General features: G+C 35.7%; 1 protein-coding gene, 1 long non-coding RNA gene and 1 other non-coding gene across 3 annotated transcripts in view; all 3 read right to left on the reverse strand.

The window, feature by feature from the left end:
* Window positions 1–447: 447 nt before the first annotated feature.
* LOC128093096 (uncharacterized) lies at window positions 448–6,715 on the reverse strand. Its single transcript, XR_008212237.1, has 2 exons — window positions 2,158–6,715; window positions 448–2,099 (listed from the first exon to the last, which is right to left on the reverse strand). It is a non-coding gene; the product is annotated as an uncharacterized LOC128093096 (long non-coding RNA).
* A 3,609-nt stretch (window positions 6,716–10,324) lies between these two features.
* Window positions 10,325–26,783, reverse strand: part of LOC120416221 (Krueppel-like factor 8) — a 292,926-nt gene continuing 276,467 nt past the window's right edge. The window contains exons 5-7 of the mRNA XM_039577920.2: window positions 17,925–18,075; window positions 11,418–12,343; window positions 10,325–11,166 (exon numbers count right to left, since the gene is read on the reverse strand). Of these exons, the coding sequence (XP_039433854.2) occupies window positions 10,994–11,166; window positions 11,418–12,343; window positions 17,925–18,075 (1,250 nt within the window). The 3' untranslated portion in view covers window positions 10,325–10,993. The remainder of the gene's footprint in view (window positions 11,167–11,417; window positions 12,344–17,924; window positions 18,076–26,783) is intronic.
* On the reverse strand, window positions 11,216–11,286 carry Trnag-gcc (transfer RNA glycine (anticodon GCC)). The gene has a single exon. It is a non-coding gene; the product is annotated as a tRNA-Gly (tRNA).

Raw genomic sequence — 26,783 nt, forward strand, 5'->3', positions numbered from 1 at the left:
GTATCTTTAAAACAAAAACAAACAAATAGTCGTATGTGTATATCTTTTCTCTTGAAACCAGATCAAGCAAAAGGCAAACAAACCAAAACTAACAAAATGCTAATTACCAGTTTTAAGAACTACTCACGCAAAAAGAACAAACAATACTCAACAGTGACATAGTTGCAAACACACACACACACAAACCACACAAAACTTGCAAAAAATACAGCAGCAAACTTCAGTATTCAGAAAACTATTTCTCTCCAGATATCTCGAAACAAAAGGAATCTAGCGAAAAAGTGGCAACGGGAATCGGTACAGAATTAGAGTGTTGGTGCGCAACGCAAAAAAAGTATCTCGTTTCCGTTTATTATTACTGTGTATAAAGCAAGAGGAAAGTTGTGCGAATTGACGAAGAAGTTCGATGCGCCTCTCGTTGAAAGCGTTTTCTTTTTTCAAGTGCTGTATTTTAAGGCGCCGCCGTGGATTCCCAAGGAGTCGCTCTAAGGGCGCAATAGGCAATTGTATCACGTTTAACAACCGCAAAACCACACACACACACGCTTCAAAGTTTAAAAACGATTTAGAGGAGAGGAGAATAAGGAATACACTATTGCTTCACAATCGCTTTTTGCTAGCGGCATCAAGGACGCGTTGAATCGGAATGTTGGAATCTCCCGGAAAAGTGGGGTGAGAATCTTCAAAATTTGTAAATATTGAACGCTACGGTTATTATTTTGAACGGTGCGATCAGGTCGCGAATTGATATGGAAATATCTTTCGTTAAGAGGCTAAGGAAGCAAGAATTTTGGCTTTTGTTGTTTCTCTATTGTTTAAGTTGTTTAGAAGATACTGACCATTGTAAATAGGAGAAAAAATAAGTAATTGCAAGCTGTTTTTACTTCAATTGTTGTTGATCTCTGCCTAAAATTAAATCTCTAGCTAGCTTTAAAGGACAATCAATTTTGTCATAGTGTGCTTTTTTAAGATAATCAAAAGTTTTATTGCGCCTTGCAGCAATTCCTAGAGTTTTGTGTCAATCGTGCTAGGCCTAGATTTTTTCATCACACTGCTTTGCAGGACTGAGAACTGTCAACTTTGCGCACTTTGCACCGCGCTAGAGTGCTGCGGAATAATTTTCATCACAGTTGGCAAATTGATTTTCCATCACACCATCAACACAAAACAACTGTAATGCATCGACTTCTGACCACAATCTATTCACCAAGCTGTGGTAGCCGAGGCAGTTAAGTCATTGAAATGGTCGGTTAAAGGTTCCTGGTTCGATTCTCGTAGTTGGAACTTTTGAGTTTTTTTGACGGGTTATTTTTTTTCTAATGAGCTCGAGGGCATAATTCTATCGGCCACTTCGAGCTGTGTTCGATGAGTCCGTAAACGGTACCATTATTCTCACGACTGGAGGCCATGATTTTCTCGGACGATTGCTGCCGAATTTTGGGTGATGGTTTATTAAATTTACGTGGAATTGGCTATAAATTCAACAATATTGTGGAAAAAAACCATAAATTGTGGACGAAAGAAATCTGTATATTTATCATTATTACATTATTACAAAAGTTTACAGCCCTAAATGGCATTGGAAGATTGGAAAAGCTGCAGGGTAACGAAAGGGGTAACCAATCGCCCTCTTCAACGACGAAATTCCGAGCATCAGTCCATCTCATCCGTTTTTCATCATCCGTCCGGCAAGCTGACGAGGAACCGCCGTAAGCCAAGATGCCGGCACGAACATAGCTACTTCCCGGCACCGAAGACCAGAATTCCATAGCCGGAACAAGTAGTCGTAATTGTCTTCTTACACCTAGATCTCTTCAACTAAAATTTGGACAAATTTCTTCATCATGACGACGTGCATAATCCCAACGGTCAATAAATTCTAAACTGGAGGGACATTGTTTTATTATTTATACAATAAACTACACAAATCTGCTAAGAACTGTGAACATTCTCGCATTAACCGTAGCATAATGTTTAGCAGAGGTGCTCGATCTTAACACACATGGGGAAAATCCAGTTTCATTTTTCAATGGAACTGTGTAATCTGAGCAGTGTTTGGTGAAATTTGTGTCATCACCCTTAAATAGGACTTCACGAAACTAAAAAGAAATTCAAAATTAGTCACATTGAGATCATCTCTCTGCAAGACTGCCAAACCGATGAAACAGGTCCCTTTTATCTAGAATATCCGTCCAAAATATCTGAATGGAATAAAACTTTTCTGACTTTGAAAAACAAATCAGCTACAAACAAAAACAACTTTTCCATGGTTACGGTTGGAAGTGTGATGAAAAATCACTGTGATCAAAAGATACTGTGATGAAAATAATTGCGCAGGACTCTAGAGAAGTGCAAAATGCGCAATATCCAAAGTGAAAAGATGCTTCGCACTTCAACGTGTCGCAAAACAAGCTTCAGTTTGAGTTCTAGCGATGCAATGGAACCCTACAACAGTCTTTGTGGGTCGGTTGAGCATTACGTAACGATGAATCAAACGCTAATTTTTTAAATCTAAATTTTCCATCAGCCACACAGCAATTTTAAACAAATTTCTACATTTACATCTTAAATTGCGTTACGTAGCCTTTGAATGCCCCCAATCAACCAAGTTGGCTCTCTCTGAACCGTTTGCGCTGCGCAAAGCAAGCGTTCGAGCGCGCGAACGTGATCGCTTCGCGTCGGTAAAGCAGATCCGCACACGATTGAAGTAAAAATTGCTTCCAATTGGAAAGAAGAGGTGATTCGATTTCGTTCAAGTTTTAATTTTAGGTTCGAGATTTTTTTACTTTTAAGTTTGTTTAAGTAGAAGCAAACGTACCAAAGATTAGTTTAAACAAAAAAGCAAGTGCTGAGGGCTAATAAATGGAACACGGATAGGCAGTAAACTCGAGTAGAGGCAAATAGAAAACACACACAATAACACACAAAAAAGAGTCTTGTGAATGTGATTTTAACTCAAATTATTGTTAAAAAATTAATTTTCTGTAAATTTTGTTGGAATGAAAAGGGTTAAAGTTGGTGAATCTTGCATAAAGTGACGCATTTAATGTCACTTTCTTTATGCTAAGATTCTGGAGTGGCATCTTCCAGCTTTGAAAACGTTGCAAAGTGAAAAGCAAACTGCACTCTTTTCGCAGAAGAGTGAAAGCCTTTCACGTGTTTCGTTTTTCTAGGAAGGGCATCGCGGTCAGAATTACATTCCATTTTTTATTGAAAGTTTCTTCTAAAAAACACACACACAACTGCTCTCTAAACTATTATAATTACCGAATAAAAAACAAAAGTGTAACAAAACATAACTCATTCTCTAGGTGTATAGCAATAGTGAAATTTTCACCAGCAAAAAAAAAAATGCGAAAAAGAACCCCCTTTCACACTGATCCTTATGTTGGCGAGAACGTTTGAAAAGAAACGCCTAACTTTGTTGTCCCCAAACATATTTGTTCCTCACTCTCTACCGGCTGCATAATACTACAACTCACAGTTGGAAACAACAATTCAAACAGAAGAAAAAAATGTGCGTAAGCTAATTATTGTCACACTCTCCCCAAAATAAGAAAGAAGAAAAGTGGTGAAACCCCCCGCAAAAAAAAGTGTAAAAGTATTTATAAATGGAACAAAATGCATATTTAAATTTTCTCGAGAAAGAAGCAAAACCAAAAAACGGAAAGACATCTAAAAAGTGGTATTTAAGGAAACAAGCTGACATGAAAACAAAACAAAAAAAAAAATCTATATTTGCAAGATATAATTGAAGCATATAATCCTTACAAACAATTTAAGGCGTGCAAGCTGCTATGAGTTATGAGAAAATTGAAAGCGGGAATAGTAAACCCCATTTAACAACAACCATTGGAACGCAGGGCTGTTTTGACACATTCGCCGGAAAGCTACTAAAAAAACATTGGCGTGCAGCTGAAAAGCATTATATATAAAGCAAGAAAAAAAAGGGATGGAAAAGGATGAAAAAGAAACTATTATACCATTATTTATTGAACATAAAGGTACACTAAAATAAAACAAACAAAAAACAAAAGAAAAAAAAGAACAACAACAAAAAAGAATAGTATATATACAAGATGGAAACAGAAAAAAACAAACATGCTATTAAAACTACACATTCTATTATAAAAATGCTTTGGACAAAAGTAAAATAAAAAGGTAATAAAACACACAAAAAAAAACAAACAACTCGACTTTTCTTTTTTCAACTGTAAAATTTTTATTCTCTCCTTTGCAGCGAAATAACTTCAAAAAGTGTTGTCTTATAAAAACGGCAAACATTTTACTTCTATAAAATTCTTCTAGCAAAAAAAAACTTCCTTCAACAATAACACTGGCTGGCTGTAATTCCGTTTACTTTTAAAATGTTTCTAAAACAACCTTAACAAAATACTGGCGCTTTTTCCATCTTTTTACCTCCCTCATTTGACACTATTACTGGCGTACTCAGGTTCCATTGTACATCTTAACAAAACTAAACACTTAAAACACAAAATTTACACACTAAACTGGCTCACTTTTCCTTCTAAACTAAACTAAAACCTACACTAAAACACTTAAAACAACGAAACTTGGCTAAAAATCTGGCTAACTATTCAACAGTTTTTTTTTAAAGGGAAACAAAATCTCGCTTCGTTTCAACTCGCGCTCACTTTTCTTTTAAAAATGAACTCGCGGTTGATATCACTTGGTGGTGGTTGCCTCTGCGCCTTCGCTTACGTGCTAGTTTGGGATTTGTTCGGGTTTGTTGTCATTGTTTTATAATTGCACTTGTTTCTGGGATTTTTTTTTTCTCGCTAAACTCTTATGTACAGTGTAACAGTATTTCTAACATTTACGCTAATCAACGTGTCCTAGGTAGTAAAATCTATGCGAATAAATTAGCTACAATGTATGTTTGTGGAAGATGATGGGTTTGTTAACTGGCTCGATTTTTGTTTCGTTGTTGGCTGTGGGCGGATTGGCTTGCTTTTGATATTATTGTGGTTTTTGTAATGTGTAAATAAAAATTGTTTGAAATGTTTGAACTTGAAATCTTGTACCTTTAATTTTAGTAGAGGTTTCATACGACAGCATGTAAGAACTCTTGAATTAGTTTAATTTAACACTCTTTTCATAATTGGAATGCTTTTTGTGCAAGTTTTATGTTAGAGTTTATGTAAAAATTGCTAGAAACCTGCATATTTTTTCTATGTTTTGACTCTTTTGAAATATCGAGAATGTAAATGATATTTTGAACTTCATTTCTTTTTTGCAACACTTCAATAAGATTTGATACAATAACATAATATTTTAGTGCAAATTGACTTTTCTTTGTATTTTTTCATTTGTATGTCAAAAGTAGTTATTTTGCATAACTAGAATTTGCATACCATTTTGCATAACTAGTTTCCATACAATTATGGGGACAGGTAATACAAAATAGGTATGTAAATCTATTAAATTCTATATCTAGAGAGGGTATTTTCTGATCGTTTTGGTGTCTTCGGCAAAGTTGTAGGTTATTTGAATATTGTGGAAAAAATAGCCAAACCGATAAAGAAATACTTTCCGATCTTTTTATTTAACTTTTTCTTCCCATTGCACATTTTTTTCGAAATTTGTTGATATGTTTTAGTGAGCTAAAAAAGACATATTTTGAGCCATAGTACGTAATGGGGCAAAATATGGATTAGGAGATATGATTTTTTTAAAGAGTTTTTTTTTTGAAAAATCAAAAACCTTTAAAAAAATATTTTTAAAGCAAAATATATTTTTAAAGAGCTGAGGAATTTTCCTACAATGTTGCCTCTAAAATTTAAAAAATCGGGTAGTTCGTTTTTGAGATACAGCCACACAAAGAATTCGAATCGATGAAAATGATTTATTTTAAGTATTACTTAATCAGCTTGTAATTTTCAACTAAAAATATCTCAGAAACTATTTGTTCGATTTCAGTGTAAAGAAATGAAATTTGTGTAAAATTTTCTGAAAAATTTATTGGTTAGACCAAATTACAAAATATCTGAAATATTCTAATCCTAATCCTTTATATCCTACAACATTGCCGAAGACACCAAATCGATCACAAAATCCCTTCTCATCACATCGATTTTGTATTACTAGGCCCAAAAATTGTATGGAGAATTGCATGGAAAAACGAATGATGCAGAAATCCCTCTTTTGAAATAGGAAAAGCATGATCCAAGCAGCGATGGAATAATCATCATCAAAAGAAAATCATTGGATGTTCATCAAGAGAAAAAATCCGAAGGGAGCATGCTCTCCTCTCTCGCGCACGAAAGATCGCTAAAAAAGTCATCATCTTGATTATTCAGCGGAATATCTTTTTCACTACTACACTTGCAAGTGTAACGTTACACGTCGGAAATTGACCTGTCACATTTTGTAGGTGGGCAATGTGTGTAAACAAAGCGAAAAAAATAATTTTAAGTGGTGCTGACAAGGAAATTCATTCAATTCGGGAGCGATTTTCTTTTGCGTGATTTGCCACCTCTTTCTTTCGCGGGTGAAAAAAGTTCGCAAGCGAAAGTGATTGTTTTGCGATTATTCCATCACTGGATCCAAGTTTTATCCAAATCAAAAATGAAGACTTATAAGTTGCGAAAAAAATTGCGAGATTATAGAGAACTACTCATTGGATTACATTCGATTTGTGATCAAGTGATCAAAACGGCATATTTCAAATTAGAACCAAATATTTCAAATTTACATTTTAAATTTGCTAAGGCCGATGCAAATATTTAAAAAAGTTTTTGTCCCTCGGCCCTGGCCGAGGTCAAGGGGGGGGGGGGGGGCAAAAAAATAAAAAAATATAAAAATTTAAATAACAAGCCATAGTCTTCACATTTAAATGAAAAAAGTGTTTTGAAATATATTTTACACTAGTTCAGTTGTTTTGCAATCTCTAGTTTTCAAAAAATCTAAGATCTGACAAAAATAAAAATTGTGTCGAAAAAAAAAGATTTTGCATCGAAAATTTTCAAAAAAAATTAAGATTTTTCAATGAACCCAAACATGCTAAAAATGATTTTAAACGCAGAAGAATGTATATTTTAATTTGATTTCAGCTGGTTGCACTTGAATTTTCATTAAAATTTTGAAGTTTATTGTAAAAATATTTTTTTTGCCCCCTGATTTTTCGGGCCAATTTTGAAGGGGGGGTTGACAAAAACTTTTAAAAATATTTGTACCAGCCTAAGGCGATGGTAAAACTTTTTCAAATCAAATATTTCTTAGTGTTGAAGCAAACTTTGATTTTATTTTGGCCAAATAATTGCAAAATATTTGAGATTTTTGGATAATTTTTTTGGGGTGTTTAAAATGCAACGGCCGATTTCATTCGTAGTTATTTTTAAATATTTTTTTTATTAGATTAAAACGATTCACCTTTTCTATGACCAAAGAAGCTATTTTGTATCATTGGATTGCCCAAAAGTCTCCATGCAATTTTAGCAGATATTCGAAAATCTAGATTTCGGGAATGAATTTTCTAATCGATTTTATATTTTCGGCAAAGTTGTAAGTATTGGTTTGGACTATCTAGAACAGAAAACAGTTTAAACCCTAAAATAAAAAAAAATCTTATTGTTTTTTTATAAACCTTTTATCACTACAGAAAAGCTGGAATTCAGAAAATCTGTATCTTTGATATTTTCTCCAGAGAAATATGGGCTACAATTTTATCATCGAGTTATACATTTTTGAAGAAATAGATATTGATTAAAAAACGAATTACAAGCAAAAAGTTTTTTGCATACATGTTTGATGTAAAATTGTAAACTGTCAATGGAAAAGTATTTTAATTACGATTTTTAACTTGCAAAGCCGTCTAGGAAACATTGAAGATTAAGAGAAACAATTAAAAATAACTCTCACCCAAACAGCAATCATTTTCATGCAGTCGATGCCTCAGAAGTTAATTGTCTAATTTTCAATGCCAAAATTGTATCAAAATTGTGCTCATTCCATGTAAGTCTTAATTTTCAAAATTTTAAAAATATTTTCTTAAAAGAGCATAAAGTAGAAGTAGGTTTTCAATCTTTTCGAAACACTTTTGTAATTATTTTAAACTGATTGATTTTTTGATTTGATTGAAAATTATGATTTTTTGCACTTCAGATTCAAAAGATACAAAACTGATAGCAAATTAATATGATAGTATTCAGCAAACTTACACATTTTATGCATTTTTCTTTATCTATTTTCAATTACTTTAATACATACTTTTTTATTCCTTAACCAAATAATTATTCAAAAATATCAAATTCAATATCAAAATATTTTGCCACAAAATGTTTTGAGGAAAACTTATTTTAAAAATGTAAATCAATCCACCTTTAGATGGTTGGTGCCTTCCTCGCATTCATAAAGTGAATACACTACAAAGCCTCAAAAAAGTGTATAAATAACAGTTATTTTTATCAAAATATCAAAATAAATATTAAAACACTAAAGTTCTTATAACTTTTGATAGGGTTGTCAGATCTTCAATCTTTTGGGCTTGTTGGAAAGGACTTTTATTTACCTATCCTACGATGGGTCGCATGATAGATCCGGACAGCTTTTTCATCAATATATTTGAGATCGGGCCCAAAAAAAGTGTATAAATAACACTTAAGTGCTCATAACTTTTGATAGGGTTGTCAGATCTTCAATATTTTAAACGCGTTGGAAAGGTCTTTTAAATACCTTTCTAAAAATGTATAGCAAGACGGGGTTCTTACAAAAAACACCTTTTTACAATTATAATAATAACTAGGGTTTTGTGGGACCCCAAGACGGGTCGAATGAGACTAAAACGGTCCAAATCGGTTCAGCCAGTCCGGAGAAAATCGTGTGCATATTTTGCGGTGCACGGACTCACACACGCACAGACAATTGTTCAGAATTTTAGTCGATATGTATACGTGAAGGTGGGTCTACGAGGTCGAATAACGAATTTTAGTTTTCAAGTGATTTTATAGCCTTTTCTCATTGAGGTGAGGAAGGCAAAACAGACTCATTTTATTTTATTTCGTGCAACCAATTTTAGATTGATGAAATGTAATTTAAGGCGCTTTTCAACTTAATTAAATTGGTACATTTATCGACGTAATGAAGGTTTTAACGGTGCATATCAACCAGAGCTTTTGCACCCAGATTTTTGTTACAGACATTTTAGTATCTTCAAAACTACGGGTACTATCGAAATATATTTTTATTCATCCCCTGAAGAACTGTCTTCAAAGTAATTTATAACAAAGTTTGATTAATTTTACATTCCCGTTATTGCAGGATTGGGTCCGTAAGTTTGACCATTTTGGAATAAGAAGACAACAACTTCCTTCGTTGCTGTGCACCCTTACAATAAAAAATCGTTGAAAATCATCATTTTGACCACCCTATTTTGGAAATGAGTACCCTAATCGTCAAAAAAAAAAAAAAAAAGAACAGAAAATATGGGTCTAATTATTTTGACCAAGGAACTCCACGCCAAATATCTCTTCCTGATTACCGTCAACTGGGGCGAATTGGGACTACAGTCTGAATAGGGACAGCACGTTTTAAAGCACTTGAAACTTCATATTTGGGAATGAATGAACACATTTTTTTTTGTTCTCAATCTGGTCTACCCGAAATCATTTAAAAAAATTCAAAATATTAGGCACTGCATCATTACTAAAACTGCTGTCCCATTCGCCCCATGTGTCCCGATTCACCCCAGATGACGGTACTGATTTTTCCAAAATCTCAAAAGAAAAGAAGGAAATCATCTTTACTAATTTTTGAATAAAAAATCGTATTTGTAATTAAAAAGCGTTCTACAATTGGTGCACCTTTTTCAATTTTAGTCACTGTTAGGTAATTTTGTCGAAAAGGTGTATTTATTTCAACAAACAGGAAAAATTATGTTCTTTGAGTGTATCAAAATAACGTCAAACATTATGCCGATATCTCACCAACCAATTGTCAGTTTTTTAGTGTGTAAACATTTTTTTTACCTTACAGGTAAAGCTTGAGTTTAAAACTTTCATAAAAATCTGATTTGGAAGTTCAGAAAATTTAACTAATGTTTAATTTTTGACATTGAAAATCGGTTAATAAGATGCTGAGATATCGGTATTAAAATATTTTACAATATGCATTAGTTACCAGTACACTTGTTGTGCAATAATTATCTTAATTAGTCTAAATATTTGCAAAATTCTTATCAGATGAAATTTCGTAAAAAAGAAAACTTTTTTTTCTGGTTTAATTATGAGTTTAAAAGTGAAATATGAAAATTAGTTTTTTAAGTGTGTATCTTTTTTTTCAGAAATCTTCTTGCCAATATTTACAACTTTGCCCAAGCCACCAAATCCATTTGAAATTTCTTCTTGATTGATATGATTCGCAATACGACACACAGACGGATTGTTTTCCTCAAAACTTGCGCTTTTTTTTAAAGAAATTTAAAAATGAAGTATTTTGAGAAGAATATAGTAAAAACAAATTTTAACAAGGAAAATCTGTAGAAAATTTTGAGTGGTATATTTTATAGAATGAGTTTAGGGCATGCTGTCGCATTAACCTTGGTGATGGCACTGTCTTTTGTTAATACTTGTTGATTATATCTGTAAATTTTATAGTCAATTTTGTTTGTAGACTGTTGTAAAGTAAATTCGAAATGTTTAAATTCCCACAGACATTTTCTTTCTCTAGAGAGCTGAAATAACTTAAACAGAGAGAGCACTTTTAAGAACGTATAACAATGAGATTCACATTTGTTGTCTCCTAACGCCTAAATATTTAGCTATTTAGTTAGTTGTATGAAATGGATTCGCTTTCATTCGTTGGCAGAGAGTATTATCGCGTTTCGTTTCAACACACAAAAAGTAAGTTAACTCTTTTAGGAATAGTTGTAGTGTGTTTGCCCACTCATTTGCAGCAAATAGTTTGTGAATGGGTTTTACTTAACAGCTAATAATTTCATCGAAAGTAGCTCTGAAGGGTGTCAAACACAACACAATCAGTGTCGCTTCATGTGCAGCGACAGGTGATCCGAGCGGCTAAAGGAACGTGTACACAGCTTGCAGCGGAACGGTTTGAGGCCGGTGTGCTTCCGGTAGTGCCGCGTCAGCTCGTCCGACCGGGCGAAGCGCCACACGCAGCCCTCCCAGGTGCAGATGTATGGCTTTTCACCTGTTGGAGAGAGAAAAAAAAAAACACTGAAAATTAAAAAAAGTTCGGTTGCATCGGCCGGGAATCGAACCCGGGCCGCCCGCGTGGCAGGCGAGCATTCTACCACTGAACCACCGATGCTTGTGTTAGATTGAAAGAATGATACAAATCAGACTCTCTTGCACGTAACACACCGTGCGTCTCCACTGAGTTCTAAAGAAAGATCAATTTTGAACCAAGTGGAGACGCATGGTACTTAACGAGCGACTAACCTGTGTGCGTCCGCTTGTGCGCCTTCAGGTGGGAACTTTTGGTGTACACCTTGTCGCAGCCGGTGGCGTCACAACGGTGTATTTTTCGGTTCTTGGTTCCACCGGTCCCGGACCCAGAACCCTTCCCCCCGTCCCCATCGTCGGGTGGTGGCCTCGGCGACAGGGAAAAATCCGTCCGCTCCGACTTGATCCGGTCCACCGGACTGAGACTTCGGTGCTGACTCCGATGCTGGGCTTCCAGTAAGGCACGACTGGCGGCCACGGCGGCCGCAATTCCGGATGCCGCCGACGAAGCGGCGCTTCCCGGATGTTGATGCAATAACCGGTGGAAGGCCGCCGCAGCCGAAGCTGACTCGCTCAGCGGGTGATTCTTCGGAAGACTCGACGCAATCGAGGCTATCGACGCGGCCAACGGAATCGACGGCGGCATCAGCTTGGAACTTAGTACTGCTGTTGGCACGGGATGTTGCAGCGGAGAGGACGCGGGTGTCCCCACCGTCGCGGAGTTGCCCGCCGAAGGCTGGTGGTGGAGATCGAGGAAGGGATTCGGCGGTGAATGGCGGCCAATGTCCTGCGGGGAGAGGGCCGGCAGGTGGTGGCCAAAGGGCCCAAAGGGCGGCGGAAAGAGGCCCGAGGTGGGACTCTGTTGAACACAATAGTTGTACATGGGAAAGGGCGACTCCCGGAAGGTACTGGACTTGGACTCGACATCGTTGCTCAGGTAGTTGTTATTGTTGGCTATGCTAATGTTGTTGTTGTTGTTGGCTAACGCAACAACGTCCGCTTCCTCGTCATCTTCGTTGTTGTTGTTGTGGGTTGTGCTGCCGCAGAGCGACGAAAACAGGTGACTGGCGGTGAATGGCGAGTGGGCGGGGTGGTGCGGATTGTGGTGGTGATTACTGGCATTGTTGTTGATGGAGAAGAATCTGGAAATGAATTTAATTTTATTTACATTCTTTTTGAGCAATGCATTGCAAAGCTATTTGTTTTTATTTATTTGTAGCATTTTTTAAGCTGAACTTATCTAGGATGCTTATTAAATAAGTTTTAGGCCATTGCAGGTATTTTTCAACATCAGAACAGTTATTTATAGAGGGTGACGAGCGGGAATTCCCGGGACAAAAATCCCGGGAAATCGACAATTTTTGGACCTCTCGATTCCCGGGAAATTTATATAAACTAATCAGAAAATTATTCGAAAAATTCTAAATTGTATAGAATAGAATATTGGAAGTTCAATGTTCGATGTCCAAGTTCGAATAAACCAATGCTTCTCTGATCTTCTTATTCAGAAAGTTTAAAATTTGACTTGTCGAAAATTCCAATAACTATAATTGAGAGAAGCCAATCAAAGACATTGGGCCCCAACATTTTTCTTGAAGCATACTCATCAGTTACACCCCAGAAATTAAATCTATTTTTTTTTTCATTTTTTTATTTATTATTTTTAAGAAGGATTTTTTTTTTCAAAATAAGTTTAATTTCCATATCCTCTGTCGAGCATAGCAGTCCCTATAATCTTTTTTTAATTCCCTAGGGTTATTTCGCTGTATCAAGGTACAGTCGACTCTCTGGTTGTCAATATCCAAGGGACCGTCGAGGAAGAGAATCATCAGTTTACAGAACGATGCTAAATGAAGACTCGATTGAAAATATTTTTTTCTTGATACCCAGCTATGGGAGAGAATCATGGCAACGTCCATCAAACAAAAACAAACTAATGTCAAACACCCTTCAAAGCTTCGTTTATCCTTTTTGATGTCAATAAGTCATTTTGTGTTTCACGTTACCTCAATATTCATATATATTTTGTAAAAAACACTCTATCAATCTTTGAAAAGTTAAGGTCAACCAATTTTGAACATTCGGATTTTCTTGATAACTGTAAATATTTCTCTAATTAATATTTACAGTTGACCTTTACAAGGAAAAAAACAAGTTTAAATTGTTGTTTTAAGGAGTTATTTATCATATTGCAAATATCCCGATACAGTCACCCACGAATTCGGAACATTTTTATGATAATTTGTCAATAGCATTCCAAAAGTAGCTTTTCTGTCGACCTTACTATTTTTAGAACCTTCATTTGGACATTATCTTGCTATTTCACTAGTAAAAGTAGAACTTTTTGAACAAAAAACTTCATTCCAAGACTATTTGTCCAGAGCAGCAAAACACTGCCTCCAAATGGCCTGTTTCATAATTGTGGGATGTTATTGTACCTCCCACAATTGTGGAACACCTGAATTTAACTGATATTTTCACAAAAAAGTTATCAAACCATGTACAGCACTAAGCTTGAGTTTCATTGGTTTTAGTGTGTCAAAGTAATTCTTCAAAAACTTCATATAAAAGTTAAAATTTGCAGATGTTCGATACAGCATTCGAAAGATCGCAAGAAAAGCTTTCAAATGAAGGTAAAAACAAATCATTTAGTTCAATTATCGATTTGCTATGATTTTTTGAACATTGGCCAATCTGGAAACCGTTCCGAATATGTGGGATGACTGTACTGGGAAATTATATATTAGCTATTTTTTTACTTCACAAAAATCTAATAAGTAGTTAGTGCAACCAGCTTGTGAAACTTTAGAAAAATCACTAAGTGCGAATAAAGATTTGTTTACATTTTAAACTACAATTTTGAGTCACAAATAGCACAAGAAAAGATCTTGTATTTGCACACTCAGAAAAAAATCCAAAGGTACCGTAAACTGGGGTCAATCGGGACACATGGGGTGAATTGGGACAGCAGTTTAAACCATGTTGGAGCACAATATTTGGAATTTTCTGATTGGTTTCGGTTAGAACAGACTCAGACCAACAAAATGTGTACATCCATTTCCAAATTTAAAAGCTTTAAGTGCTCTAAACACTGCTGTCCCTATTCAGACTGTAGTCCCGATTCACCCCAGATTACGGTAGATATCGTTCCTAAGATAAAAAGGATACTGAAGTTAACGTTTCATAGAATAAGTATGAATTAAATGTAACTTAATTGATTGAAAAGAACCAATTTTATTACATTTCGTTTTAAATTATTGCCACTATTGGCATAGAAAAAAAACTCCCGGGTCCCGGGAATTCCCGGAAAATGGCCAAATTCATCTCTCGATTCCCGGGAAATTGAAAATCTCGAGAATCGTCACCCTCTAGTTATTTAACAATAATTATTTTTCTAAAAATGTTTTGATAATTTGTATTTTTGAGAGAAAAATCATCGAAATTTTACACAACCTATTTTTCCAGGCAAAAAACGATAATCGAAAATTGTCAGATACAGTCATCCCACATATTCGGAACACCCACAAATTCGAAACACTTTTATGATAATTTGTCAATAGCATGCCAAAAGTAGCTTTTCTGTCGACCTTACTATTTTTAGAACCTTCATTTGGACATTATCTTGCTATTTCACTAGTAAAAGTAGTACTATTTGAACAAAAAACTTCATTCCAAGACTATTTTATCCTGAGCAGCAAAATACTGCCTTCAAATTGCCTGTTTCATAATTGTGGGATGTTATTGTGCCTCTCACAATGGTGGAACACCTGAATTTAACTGATATTTTCACAAAAAAGTTATCAAACCATGTATAAAACATCACTAAGCTTGAGTTTCATTGGTTTCAGTGTGCGAAGTCATTATTTGGTAATAAATATGTACTCCTGGAGAGATCCAAAGTTTGTTTACATTCGTAAGAAAAAAGCGTTCCGAATTTGTGGATTTCAAGGGTCAAAGTAATTCTTCAAAAACTTCATATAAAAGTTAAAATTTCCAGATGTTCGATACAGTATTCGAAAGATCGCAAGAAAAGCTTTCAAATGAAGGTAAAAGCGAATCATTAAGTTCAATTATCGATTTGCTATGATTTTTTGAACATTGCCCGATCTGGAAACCGTTCCGAATATGTGGGATGACTGTACCATCATACTTTCTTTGAGTTTAAGAGTACTTTCTAAACCGTTTAAGTTATTGTGTTGGTTTGGAAAATTAAGCAGAAAATAAAAATGAAAAAAAATAACAGAAGATTTTTCAATCAAATATCTAACAAAATTTAAATGCAATGCGAAAGTGTGGACGCAACCAATCGCTCCCAAATTTGAGGAGCTGTTTAGGGGCCTAAAAGCAACTGAAAAAATACCTTGTTCTGAAAAATTTACCAACTCACGCCACCCTAATGTAAATATTTTTAAAATTTCTTACACTGTGCTTTAAAAAAACTTCAAATAACATATTTGTACATATTTGTTTTTTTTTGCAATTGATTATACAGAAATTCCCCAAGAAACCAAAATGATTTGAAAAAAGTTCTCCGATCGGACTCAAAATTGGAGTGGCCGAAATATATTGACCCGTATTTTTTTGTTTGGCCATTAGGGTTACGCCATATTAGGGTGGTCCGAAAAATTGTCATTTTCGTCGATTTTAGCAAAAAGCTAATTTTTCTAAAAATCAAAACTCCGCGGCATTTCAACAAATTTTAGGTGTCTTGGACGCAAATGGAAAGTTATTAGATAGTATTTTAAGGAAAAAAAAGTTGAAAGTTAAAAAAAAATCAAGTCTTATTGTTGAAAAGGTAATATGAAAAAAAATGCTGTTTTGAAGGTCTCGGGACCAACGAGCATATGTCTGAAAATAAATTTATCGGATTGCTCAGAATATTTTGCATAAAAAAAAAAAAATGATAAAATCATGTTTTCAATATTCCGAGTTATGATTTTTGGAAATAAAAACTGGGGTTTTCGACGCGTCGTGCGCAAAAATGGGAAACTAAATTTCTTTGAAATATTGAAATTACCAACTAAAAACAAACAAGCTATTGAACCATGATGAAAAGATGTAAAAGCATGGAAACATTCATAAAAAAGATTATCTTTTACTCAATGAAAATGAGTTCCAAGCAGAAAATAGACTGCTTGCGGATTCTTTGAACATTTCTGGAGTTTTTTTAAAGGTCCAATCAACAAATTTTTAAATTTTTGCGAAAACTGGAAATTTGGATTATTGGATTATCCACACTCAAAACGGTTAAAATAAGTTTCTAAGTAACAAATTTTAAGTGTTAATTGAACTGATTTCAAAAATATCATCTGATTTTTAGGAGTTTTCAGTAAAACAAGTTTCTTAGTAAATTTGTATGATTTTTAAATCATGCTGAAAATTTTGGTTTTGCTGGCTTTGACTTTTTATGAAAAAAAGTTTCCAACGAATTTTGATCGAACTTGAGACTAGCATAGCATAGCATAGCATAGCTTTGGTGTTTACACGTAGCTGCTACTTCGTTATTGACCAGGACCTCCAAAAATTGCTCCGTGGACCACAGATGAAAAGTAGGAACCAATCATCACCCCTTCGAAATTTTCAAAGGTCTCTATCGTGCTGATCAATACAGACGCCGGCCACGACCAGTGGTAAGATACGCGGAAGTGAATGTGAATGTTAAAATTTTATCGAACTTGAGACTATGAATTAACTTAACCTCAAATTTATATGCTATTTTATAATAAACTTACTTCAAACTTTTATTTTTTTAAATCAAACATTCAAAGTAACATACATGATGACTGTCAAATTCATTCGGATTTTTTTAAATACATTTTTCAACTACTTTTTTTTTAATGTAAAACGACTTTTTTTTAAAGAATTTACATGAGTATTTTTTCTCCAGTACATGTTTTAAAAATATAAATCTTGAGACAAGTCTTACCCTTTAAATAAAATATGAAAAATTCTATGAATTCAAATCAATGTCAATAAATATACCCAATTCTTCCCAAATGAAAAATAAAGCATTTTAAAATACTAAACTAGGAATTTTCAATCAAAATATTCTAAATATCCTCTGCGATTTAAAAAAAATAAAAAAATAAGCTTCAGAGTTTTTGATCCCTAACATTCATTTACTTTCAAAAATTTAATCAATTACGGATATAATGTTAATTTTCATGTCATGCGGTACTCAACATAATAAAATTGCATTTTTTTTGGGAGAAAGTTACTTTTCATTTGGTTACAAAAATCCGAAATTGGTGTATGATTTTTTTAGGTCGTGAAAAAATATTGTAAAATATGTTATTTAATGTTTTTTAGCACAGTAATGTGAAATTGAATATTGATTTTGAGTTATATTGTTGTGATTTGTCGTAGAGTGAATTTCAATGTTATTTTAAACAGACTTTGTTTTAAAGCTGTTATTGGCTGTAGCCATACCATTAATTCAATTCTGATAAATTGGTTGACTCGTCAAAATCTAAAGCAAGAAATTCACAGAAGATATAGATTGGTTCGATATTATCGCAGCTTTTCAACTCATTTAGTTCCAACATATTAATTATAAGATCCCAATCGGAGTGGCTTTTCCACCTTGCTCGCAACTCGTTTCAATTAATTTAGATGTTATAATTATATTTGCATGGGAAATTGCGGGAGGGGGCAGTCGAAGCAGGGTGTGGAGTTAAAACTAAATTGCCAAACCAAACACACACACTCTCTGCAAAAACTCACAAGTCTTTCGTTTTGTGCCTTAACGCTAGCAGGTGTGGCGCGGAGATGAGGGGCGGCGGAGGTCGCTTCAGTATGCCACTTCGAACCCGGAGTGTGGCGGCGGCGGATTTCGCGGTGGCCGCTTCTCCCTCTGGTGCTGCTGCCGCAGAGTCTGAAATGGTAACACAAGAAGAAGAAAACAAGATTCAAATCAGCAAAGGTTGAGTCCAGTGACTGGCGCGCGATATCCGCGATATCTGCGACGATCTTGAACGCGCGCTTAGCCCCGCTGCAAAGTGAACCACCACAGCGGAGATCTCATGCTGGTTTAATCTGATCGTAACATATGCAGCTGAGGGAGAGGGGGTGGTGGAGGTCATGCAATTTCACACAGGTTGATCTTGTTGGGGGGAAGGAAGGGGATGTTGTTTGTGTGAGCATTTGAACCGTTTGAATGAAGGATAGTGATGGGGAATATGGTTTTTTTCTGTTCTAAATTTGATTATACTAAAAAATGTTAAGTTAAATACTTATATTTAAAGTACAGATTTTAGTCCTCGAAAAATATGCCACATTTTGTGCAGTTTTTTTTATAGAATTTGAATTTGATTTCTTTAAACCTCTCCCTCCCAACTTGAAAAATGAGCAACGGCTTTAATAAAAATAAAGGAATGGATCTTTTTATTACTTAGAAGCGACTATTACTACAAAAACGTTGGCTTTATAAGGAATTATCTGCAATTTGTTTCTAAATTATTATTTTTTTGCTGAACAATTCTCTGAGATTTTGGTCTTTCGATTTTTTTTTGTATTTTTTTATCCGGCTGAAACTTTTTTGGTGTCTTCGGTATGCCCAAAGAAGCCATTTTGCATCATTAGTTCGTTCGTATAATTTTCCATACAAATTTGGCAGCTGTCCATTAGGGTGCCCAGAAAAAATGACCCCCTGCTCCACCAGCGGAAAATGGTTGGGTTATTTTAAGCATCTGTGTAAATTTTGAGTGAAATTGGATGAGATTAACCCGTTGATACCCGAGCCTAAAGTTGGTGAAAAAAATGTTTTTCATACAAAAATGACTTTTTTAAATCGCTAATAACTTTTCAGGATCGAATTTTACAGCTTTGGCATGTTCTACAAAGTTGTAGAGCATTAAATTTTTATTAGGAATCTCACTTTTGGGAATATTTGGATGGAAGTAGCGCACCGTGCAGACCAAACCGTAAGAAACTTGGGTTTTTCATACATTTTGTCGATTTTTCCCATACAAACTTCACCTCCGAGTATCAATGGGTAAATGATGACCGATTTTGCTCATATTTGGCCCAGAGTCCTTAAAAAGGTCGAGGAACAATATTCAGCTTGTGGAGCGAGGTTTTGAGAAAAAGTCCCATATTCTGGGCACCCTACTGTCCATACAAAAATGATATGTGAAAATTCAAAAATCTGTATCATTTGAAGGATTTTTTTTATCGAGTTGGCGTCTTCGGCAAAGTTGTAGGTATGGATATGGGCTACACGGAAAAAAATGATACACGGTTAAAAAAGGTGATTTTTAATTTCACTTTTTGTCACTAAAACTTGATTTGCAAAAAAAAACACTATTTTTTTATATGTTTTAGAGAACTTTTCAAAAATTTTCAGGTTGTGCAAAAAATCTTTGACCGAGTTATGGTTTTTTGAATCAATACAGATTTTTTTCAAAAAATCGAAATATTGGTCGCAAATTTTTTTCAACTTAATTTTTCGATGTAAAACCGAATTTGCAATCAAAAAGAACTTTAGTGATTTTTTGATAAAGTGCACCGTTTTCTAGTTAAGGCCATTTTTAGGTAACTTTTTTGAAAATAGTCGTAGTTTTTCATTTTTTTTAATTAGTGCCCATGTTTGAACATTGTTGATACGACCCTTAGTTGCTGAAATATTGCCATGCAAAGGTTAAAAACAGGAATATTGATGTTTTCTAAGTCTCACCCAAACAACCCACCATTTTCCAATGTCGATATCTCAGCAACTAATGGTCCGATTTACAATGTTAAAATATGTAACTATCGTGGAACTTTTCGATCTTTTCGAAAACAATATTTTCAAAAATTATAAATCAAGCCTAACATTTCAAAAGGGCGTAATATTGAATGTTTGGCCCGTTTGAAATGTTAGTCTTGATTTTAAATTTTTGAGCCATCAAAAATTTTACTGGCGAATTGTTTTGATAAACAGGAATAAAATTGACTTTTCCAGAAGAATTTGAAAAAAAATATATGGAAAAACCCAATTTTGGTGTTATTAGGGAACTCGAAATTGATGTTTTGATGAAATAACAGCATAAAACATTTTAATTTCAGCGATTTATTTGATACTTTCTTGAAATTTTAGCTGTGCACATCAACCACAGCTTTTGAACCAAGATTTGTGCTCCAGAAATTTTATTATCTTCAAAACTACGGGACCTATTGATATATTAATTTATTCATCCCCTAAAGTACGGTTTACAACTCAATTTAACACAAAGTTTGATTGTTTTTACAATCAGATTGTTGCAGGATTGGGTCCGTAGTTTGACAATTTAGAAATAAGAAGAAAACAACTTTTTTGGTTGCGGGGCACCCTTAAATATATTGAATAAAAACTGCAAAATGAGATCTTATCAATTTTTGCCGATAGAAGATTATGAAAAACAGTTTCCCTTGCTCGGGACAGTCTCCCCAACAAGCTCCATGGTGAAATAGCGAGGTTCATTCAAGTTTCATTAAAATAACCTTTGGACAAGCCGTGAGCCCCTTCAAACTGCTTACTTCGATTCTCTCCATTCCTCGATATTTTCTCTTGCTTGAAGGATCTCTGCCTCGACGATCCCTTGGATTCTTTTTGCTTTGAAAATCTTTTCCGGTTGTCAATATCTCAGGATTCTCTCCCATCGCGAGTTACATGCAACGAAAGACATATTTTCAATCGAGTCTTAATTTTGCATCGTTCTGTGAACTGATGACTCTCTTCTTCGATGGTCCCTTGAATATTGAAAACCGGAGAGTCAACTGTATATAAATTGTTGCAGCACTCGTCTTATTTATCCATTACAAAATGTACGATTCGTGCTGAAAAATCTACTTTTTGTAACTTGTTGCATATACTAATATTATGACGCGTTTTTTTGTCTTTTTTATAATCTCTTCTTTATCTTAAATATAAGTAATCCGAAACAAAACAAAACCATTTTAATTTAAGAGGCAGTATTTGTAAATTCTGCTCGGTTTGTTCTAGAGGTCGTATCGATGTGCTCCGATTTGGATGAAACTTCCAGAGTTTGTCTGTCTATACATGAGATGAACTGATGCCAAATATGAGCTCTCTACGACAAAGGGAAGTGGGCTAAAACGGGCTTCGAAGATTGAGGTCCAAAAAACTTATTTTTTGTTAGATTAGGGGTGAAACAGGTTTTCGCCTACTTGATACAGCATTTCGTCGCCATCGTGCTAACTTGTCGTACGTGCATTTTGGGCCAAATTGAGTTAAGAACGCCATTTTGTGCAGCTCACAATGCCTCATCTTTTGACCTTCACAGATCCCCAAAATTCGATTTCAATCCTGAGATATTCAATGAAAACCAAAAAAGCTCCGAAAATTTTTGTCACTCTACATATAAAAGATGTTTCAATCCTGTCGTGCTATCTTGTCACTCCCTGAAAATTGATGTAAGTGTGACAAAGGGCAAAGGGATTTCAGGTCAGGATGCGTTTGACGCACGTACAAGTTAGACTACCGTAAACATTTTTAACTATAACTCGGGACTCCAGCAACCAACTTCAACCAAACTTCGGGACAATGCACAGAATGGTCAGCCAAACAAAACGTGTTTGTTATTGTTTACATTGCGTGCTTTCGTTTTTGTTTATTCAAGGTCAAATATTAAAACGCGTTTTTCTCGGAACGTCAAAATGGCGGGAGCGACATGATAGCACGACGACGTCGATTTGACGTATTGATCACAGGGTAAATAAGATCTATTTCTTTTTCAAAAATGTTTTATTTAATTATTTTTTAAATCAAATTTACGAATCGAACACTTCAAACTTACGTGAAATTTTCCGAGGATTCCGAATATGACAAAATTAGACCAAAAAGTGCCGATATGGAGGCCTACAGGGCAAAAACTAACGTTGTAAAATGTTTGTTGTAGAAAAATCGAAAAACTATGACAAAAACTGCGATTGGCCAAAAAGTTATTACCGTAGGCTTATAGTCCATGAAATTACCTAACTTTTGACCTATGGGAGTACGGGTGTTGGAGGCTGTTGCAAAATGATATTAAGGTTTATAACAATCAATTTTTAACAGTGTTTACACACAAGATGACGATTCTAGTCAGAAACTTCTGTACTGTACTGTTTTCGTGTATTTTTTGCCACAGTTTATGTTGTCTAGTTTTCGCACTCTACGTTACATGTAAACACACACATATCTGTAAATAACAGAACACAAACAGGACGAAAAGGTCAGTGAACTTGTCCTGACCGTACATTTTCTTGTAGGAAAACCACCTCAGAACAGTCCCATTCCCTGACAGACCTCAGAGCATCTGAGTCTTTGTAATCTGAGTGTTGTACTTTGTATTTACCGAGAAAGAAAGTGCGACAGGATCAACAGACGTTCTTATGTGCGCAAACAAACAGTAATTTGCAAAAGCTATGAGAAAAAGTCAAACCTATTCTGGATGTCCTTGGCACATTTTGAAGTGCTTCAAAAGACCTTTCAAATGCAACTAAAAGAGTTGGAATTGATGAAGTTTTACGGAAATGCGAGCAATTTTATTTTTTTTTAGTTTTTTTTTACCTCAAACTTCGAAGCCCGTTTTACTCCACTTCCCTTTGTCGTAGAGGGCTCATATTTGGCATGAGTTCATCTCATGTATAGACAAACAAACGCTGAAAGTTTTATTCAAATCAGAGCACCTCGATATGACCTGTTACACATTGGTGAAAAACTCGCTCTTAAATGCATAGTAAAAGTAAGTCAAAATTTGTGTAAATTTGAGAAGTGATATTTGATGGTTTTATATTATCTCTATTAGGGTAATTCTCTACCTACTCACACGAAATCGGGAAAAGTTGCCCCGACCCCTCTTCGATTTGCGTGAAACTTTGTCCTATAGGGTAACTTTTGTCCCTGATCACGAATCCGAGGTCCCTTTTTTGATATCTCGTGACGGAGGGGCGGTACGACCCCTTCCATTTTTGAACATGCGAAAAAAGAGGTGTTTTTCAATAATTTGCAGCCTGAAACGGTGATGAGATAGAAATTTAGTGTCAAAGGGACTTTTATGCAAAATTAGACGCCCAATTTGATGGCGTACTCAGAATTCCGAAAAAACGTAGTTTTCATCGAAAAGAAACACTAAAAAAGTTTAAAAAATTCTCCCATTTTCCGTTACTCGACTGTAAAAAAATTTGGAACATGTCATTTTATGGGAAATTTAATGTTATTTTCGAATCTACATTGACCCAGAACGGTCATTTTTTCATTAAGAACAAAATTTTTCATTTTAAAATTTCGTGTTTTTTCTAACTTTGCAGGGTTATTTTTTAGAGTGCAACAATGTTCTACAAAGTTGTAGAGCAGACAATTACAAAAATTTTGATATATAGACATAAGGGGTTTGGTTATAAACATCACGAGTTATCGCGATTTTACGAAAAAAAGTTTTGAAAAAGTTACTTTTTGCGTTTCTCTTTGTTTCGTCGTCCGTGTCTGTCGCGGGTGACCATGAACGGCCATGATCGATGACGACCAACTTTTTCAAAACTTTTTTTTCGTAAAATCGCGATAACTCGTGATGTTGATAAGCAAACCCCTTAAGTCTATGTATCAAAATTATTGTAATTGTCTGCTCTACAACTTTGTAGAACATTGTTACACTCTAAAAAATAACCCTGCAAAGTTAGAAAAAACACGAAATTTTAAAATGAAAAATTTTGTTCTAAATGAAAAAATGACCCTTCTGGGTCAATGTAGATTCGAAAAGTACATTAAATTTCCCATAAAATGACATGTTCTAAAAATTTTTACAGTCGTGTAACGAAAAATGGGAGAATTTTTAAAACTTTTTTAGTGTGTGAGTTGGTGGAGAATTACCCAATTACTATTTAATTAAACCTCAAAAAAGTTTTTAAGTGGCATTACTTCGGGAAAGTATAAAAAAATTAAGTAATAAAAATTGACCAATTTCCATATTTTTTTTCACTGTGTTTTCTACTTACTTTGAAACTCAAAAAAATGTTTTATTGTAAATATTTTGATTTTTCTCTGTGATGTGTCCCTTATTTGCAATGAACAACATTTTTTTAACCATATATTTACTCAAAGCCTACTGTGCCACGGCTACCACACACCGAGGTCGCAGCAGGTTACAGAGCTGCAAGCTGCCGACTGGAGAGCACTGTGTGGAATCGCACGGCGATCTTTCGATCTGGTGACCTTTTCGGGGTTAACGCTGGGAATTAATTGAATTTGCACCCCATGCGAGGGCATGTAATCCATCTCGGTTCGGATCCGGATTGCTAATTTTTTTCTCAGGGTTCTTTTGGTCAACTGGATGTGGACCAGAAAGGACAAAAATGCACGCGGATTCAAAGAGGTACACAAAGCGAAAACAAACATAACCGTTAAGATAAATCCAGAGCTGAAGCTGCGCTAAGTGGTCGGTCAGTTGACGGTGATCATACTTATTATAAATCGATTCCCGCGGCCGGTCATAACCATTCTCCGTGTGCAGTTTGGTGCGGATTTGGTTGCTGGTGCTGCTGCTGCGGAATCATCTCTGATTGGAGAGGGATCATTTTGGATTGACCCGTACGACGGGGACAAGGAAGGAACCCGCCTTTCATTTTATGATTTGGTCGCGCAGTCACGCAGATAGGACTCCACATGACAGTGGGGATCATTTTGTGACAATTTGCAGGATAGGGTGCATTTGAGTTTAAGACGTAAGAAATAGTGTCTTACATTGTTTACCTTTTTTAATTCGAATTATTTGTTCAAATTAATCCCAAGCAAATCTGAACATTGAAACATTTTTATCAGATTTCAAGCTCAAATATTTGCTTGAGTTGAGCCCCAACTTCCCCAAAAGCAATTGCCGAGCCATCATCGCCTGATAGCTTGCTTCAGGTTAAGGTTTGTTTATATAGGACTTTGTATAATTCTTATGACCCATCTTATGGGACTGCAGCAGCTGCTGCCGATGAACGACCGTGGCTTCTGCGTTGGTGACCGGTAAGTTCACTGGTCACTTAGCCGAGGGTGAGTAAAGTCGTCGCAGAAAGATAAGGAAAATTCGCGCGTACCGGAGAACCCACCTTTCCAAATGACCACCACCACCACCATGGCCATTATCCGCGGTCGTAATCGCACGTGGTGAGTCAAAAGGAGTTCTTATCTGTGTTTTGGCAGTGGTTTTAAGCGCACCAGCTTGAAAGGTTATGATCCGCTCCCCGTGCGGCTTTTTTTTGCGGGATCTTCCTTGAAGCGTTAAATTTGGCGGTTAAGTCGTTTGTTATCAGTTAAGGAGCTGTTGCTCACTTCTCACTTCTTATTTAGTCTTTTTTCCTCGGCAGGGAAGCTTTTTGCATGAGCAGTTGGTTGGTGCCGTTATAATGGTCATCATATTAACCTCTCCGACCACCGTCGCTTATTTGGGGTTAATGGATCCGAAATTAATGGGTTTGAACTGGGACTCGTGGTGTGGTGTCCCCTTCTTTGCTAGTGGGAGATAGTTGAATGAAAGTGATTTGCACTATCGTCTGGATAATTGAGTCAATTGAGGTTATCTAGCAGGATTGGTGAAGGATTTTTCGCTAATTGAGTTGAAATACGAGCCGAATTGTCATTAAAACAGATAGCTAATGATTTCTTGAAAGGAGTTTGTTTAACCTAATGGAAATGAGATGATTATCTCAACTCTAGGGCAGCAAATGATCATTCTTGGTTAAAGCTGCCAGAAATAAATAAATTAACAACAACAACATTAGCATAGCATAGCATAGCATTGGTGTCTGCCCGTAGCTGCTACTTCGTTATTGACTAGGACCTCCAAAAATTGCTCCGTGGACCACAGATGAAAAGTAGGAACCAATCATCACCCCTTCGCAATTTTCAAAGATCCCTATCATGCTGATCAATACCGACGCCGGCCACGACCAGTGGTAAGACACGGGGAAGTGGATGGGAATGTTAGTCCGATACTTAAGTGATGGGAACGCTAAATCAGCTGCGTCTCCGACAAAGTATCATATGTGGAGTTTTTTTGAAAAGGTCCAATAAACCAATAAATGGGCTTAATATTAAATGTGTCGCACCAAACTCTGGTGTGTGCGTGCACGAGAGCACAGCGGTAGTCTCGACAGGTCCCACCAAAAGTTCGATTAACCGACGTAATCCGTGTCAGTGAGCCGCGAAGTTCGTTCAATCCGCGTGTGAACCAGTGCTCGATACGTGAACAGTGAAAAACCGGCGTTTTAATTGCCGCGATCGAGGCAAATTAGGAAATTAATTTCGCCAAAATCTCGGTTTCGCGCGGGCAGCAGAATTAAGACAAAAGAAGCGTGAAGGCATCGTCGTCGTCGTCAACGCTGTTTTCGTGTATTGTGTTGTGCTGTGTGCAGGAACGTGTACTGCAAACACGACAAAGCGAGGCCGGTGTCGCCGTCGTCGTCTGTGATGCGGGAACTGTGTGTGGAAGAGAAAGCGCAAAGAAGTGCACAGTGGGTCCAATCGGAACCGGCAATGGTAAAAAAAAGTGAAAAAGTTTAGCTAAAAAAAATAAATAAATAAAATAACAAAAGAAGTAAGCGGAAGAGTCCACCGTACCACGTACGCGCCAAAGCACC

The sequence above is a fragment of the Culex pipiens genome, chromosome 2 (assembly GCF_016801865.2).
Source record: "Culex pipiens pallens isolate TS chromosome 2, TS_CPP_V2, whole genome shotgun sequence".
NCBI classification, from domain to species: Eukaryota; Metazoa; Arthropoda; class Insecta; order Diptera; family Culicidae; genus Culex; species Culex pipiens.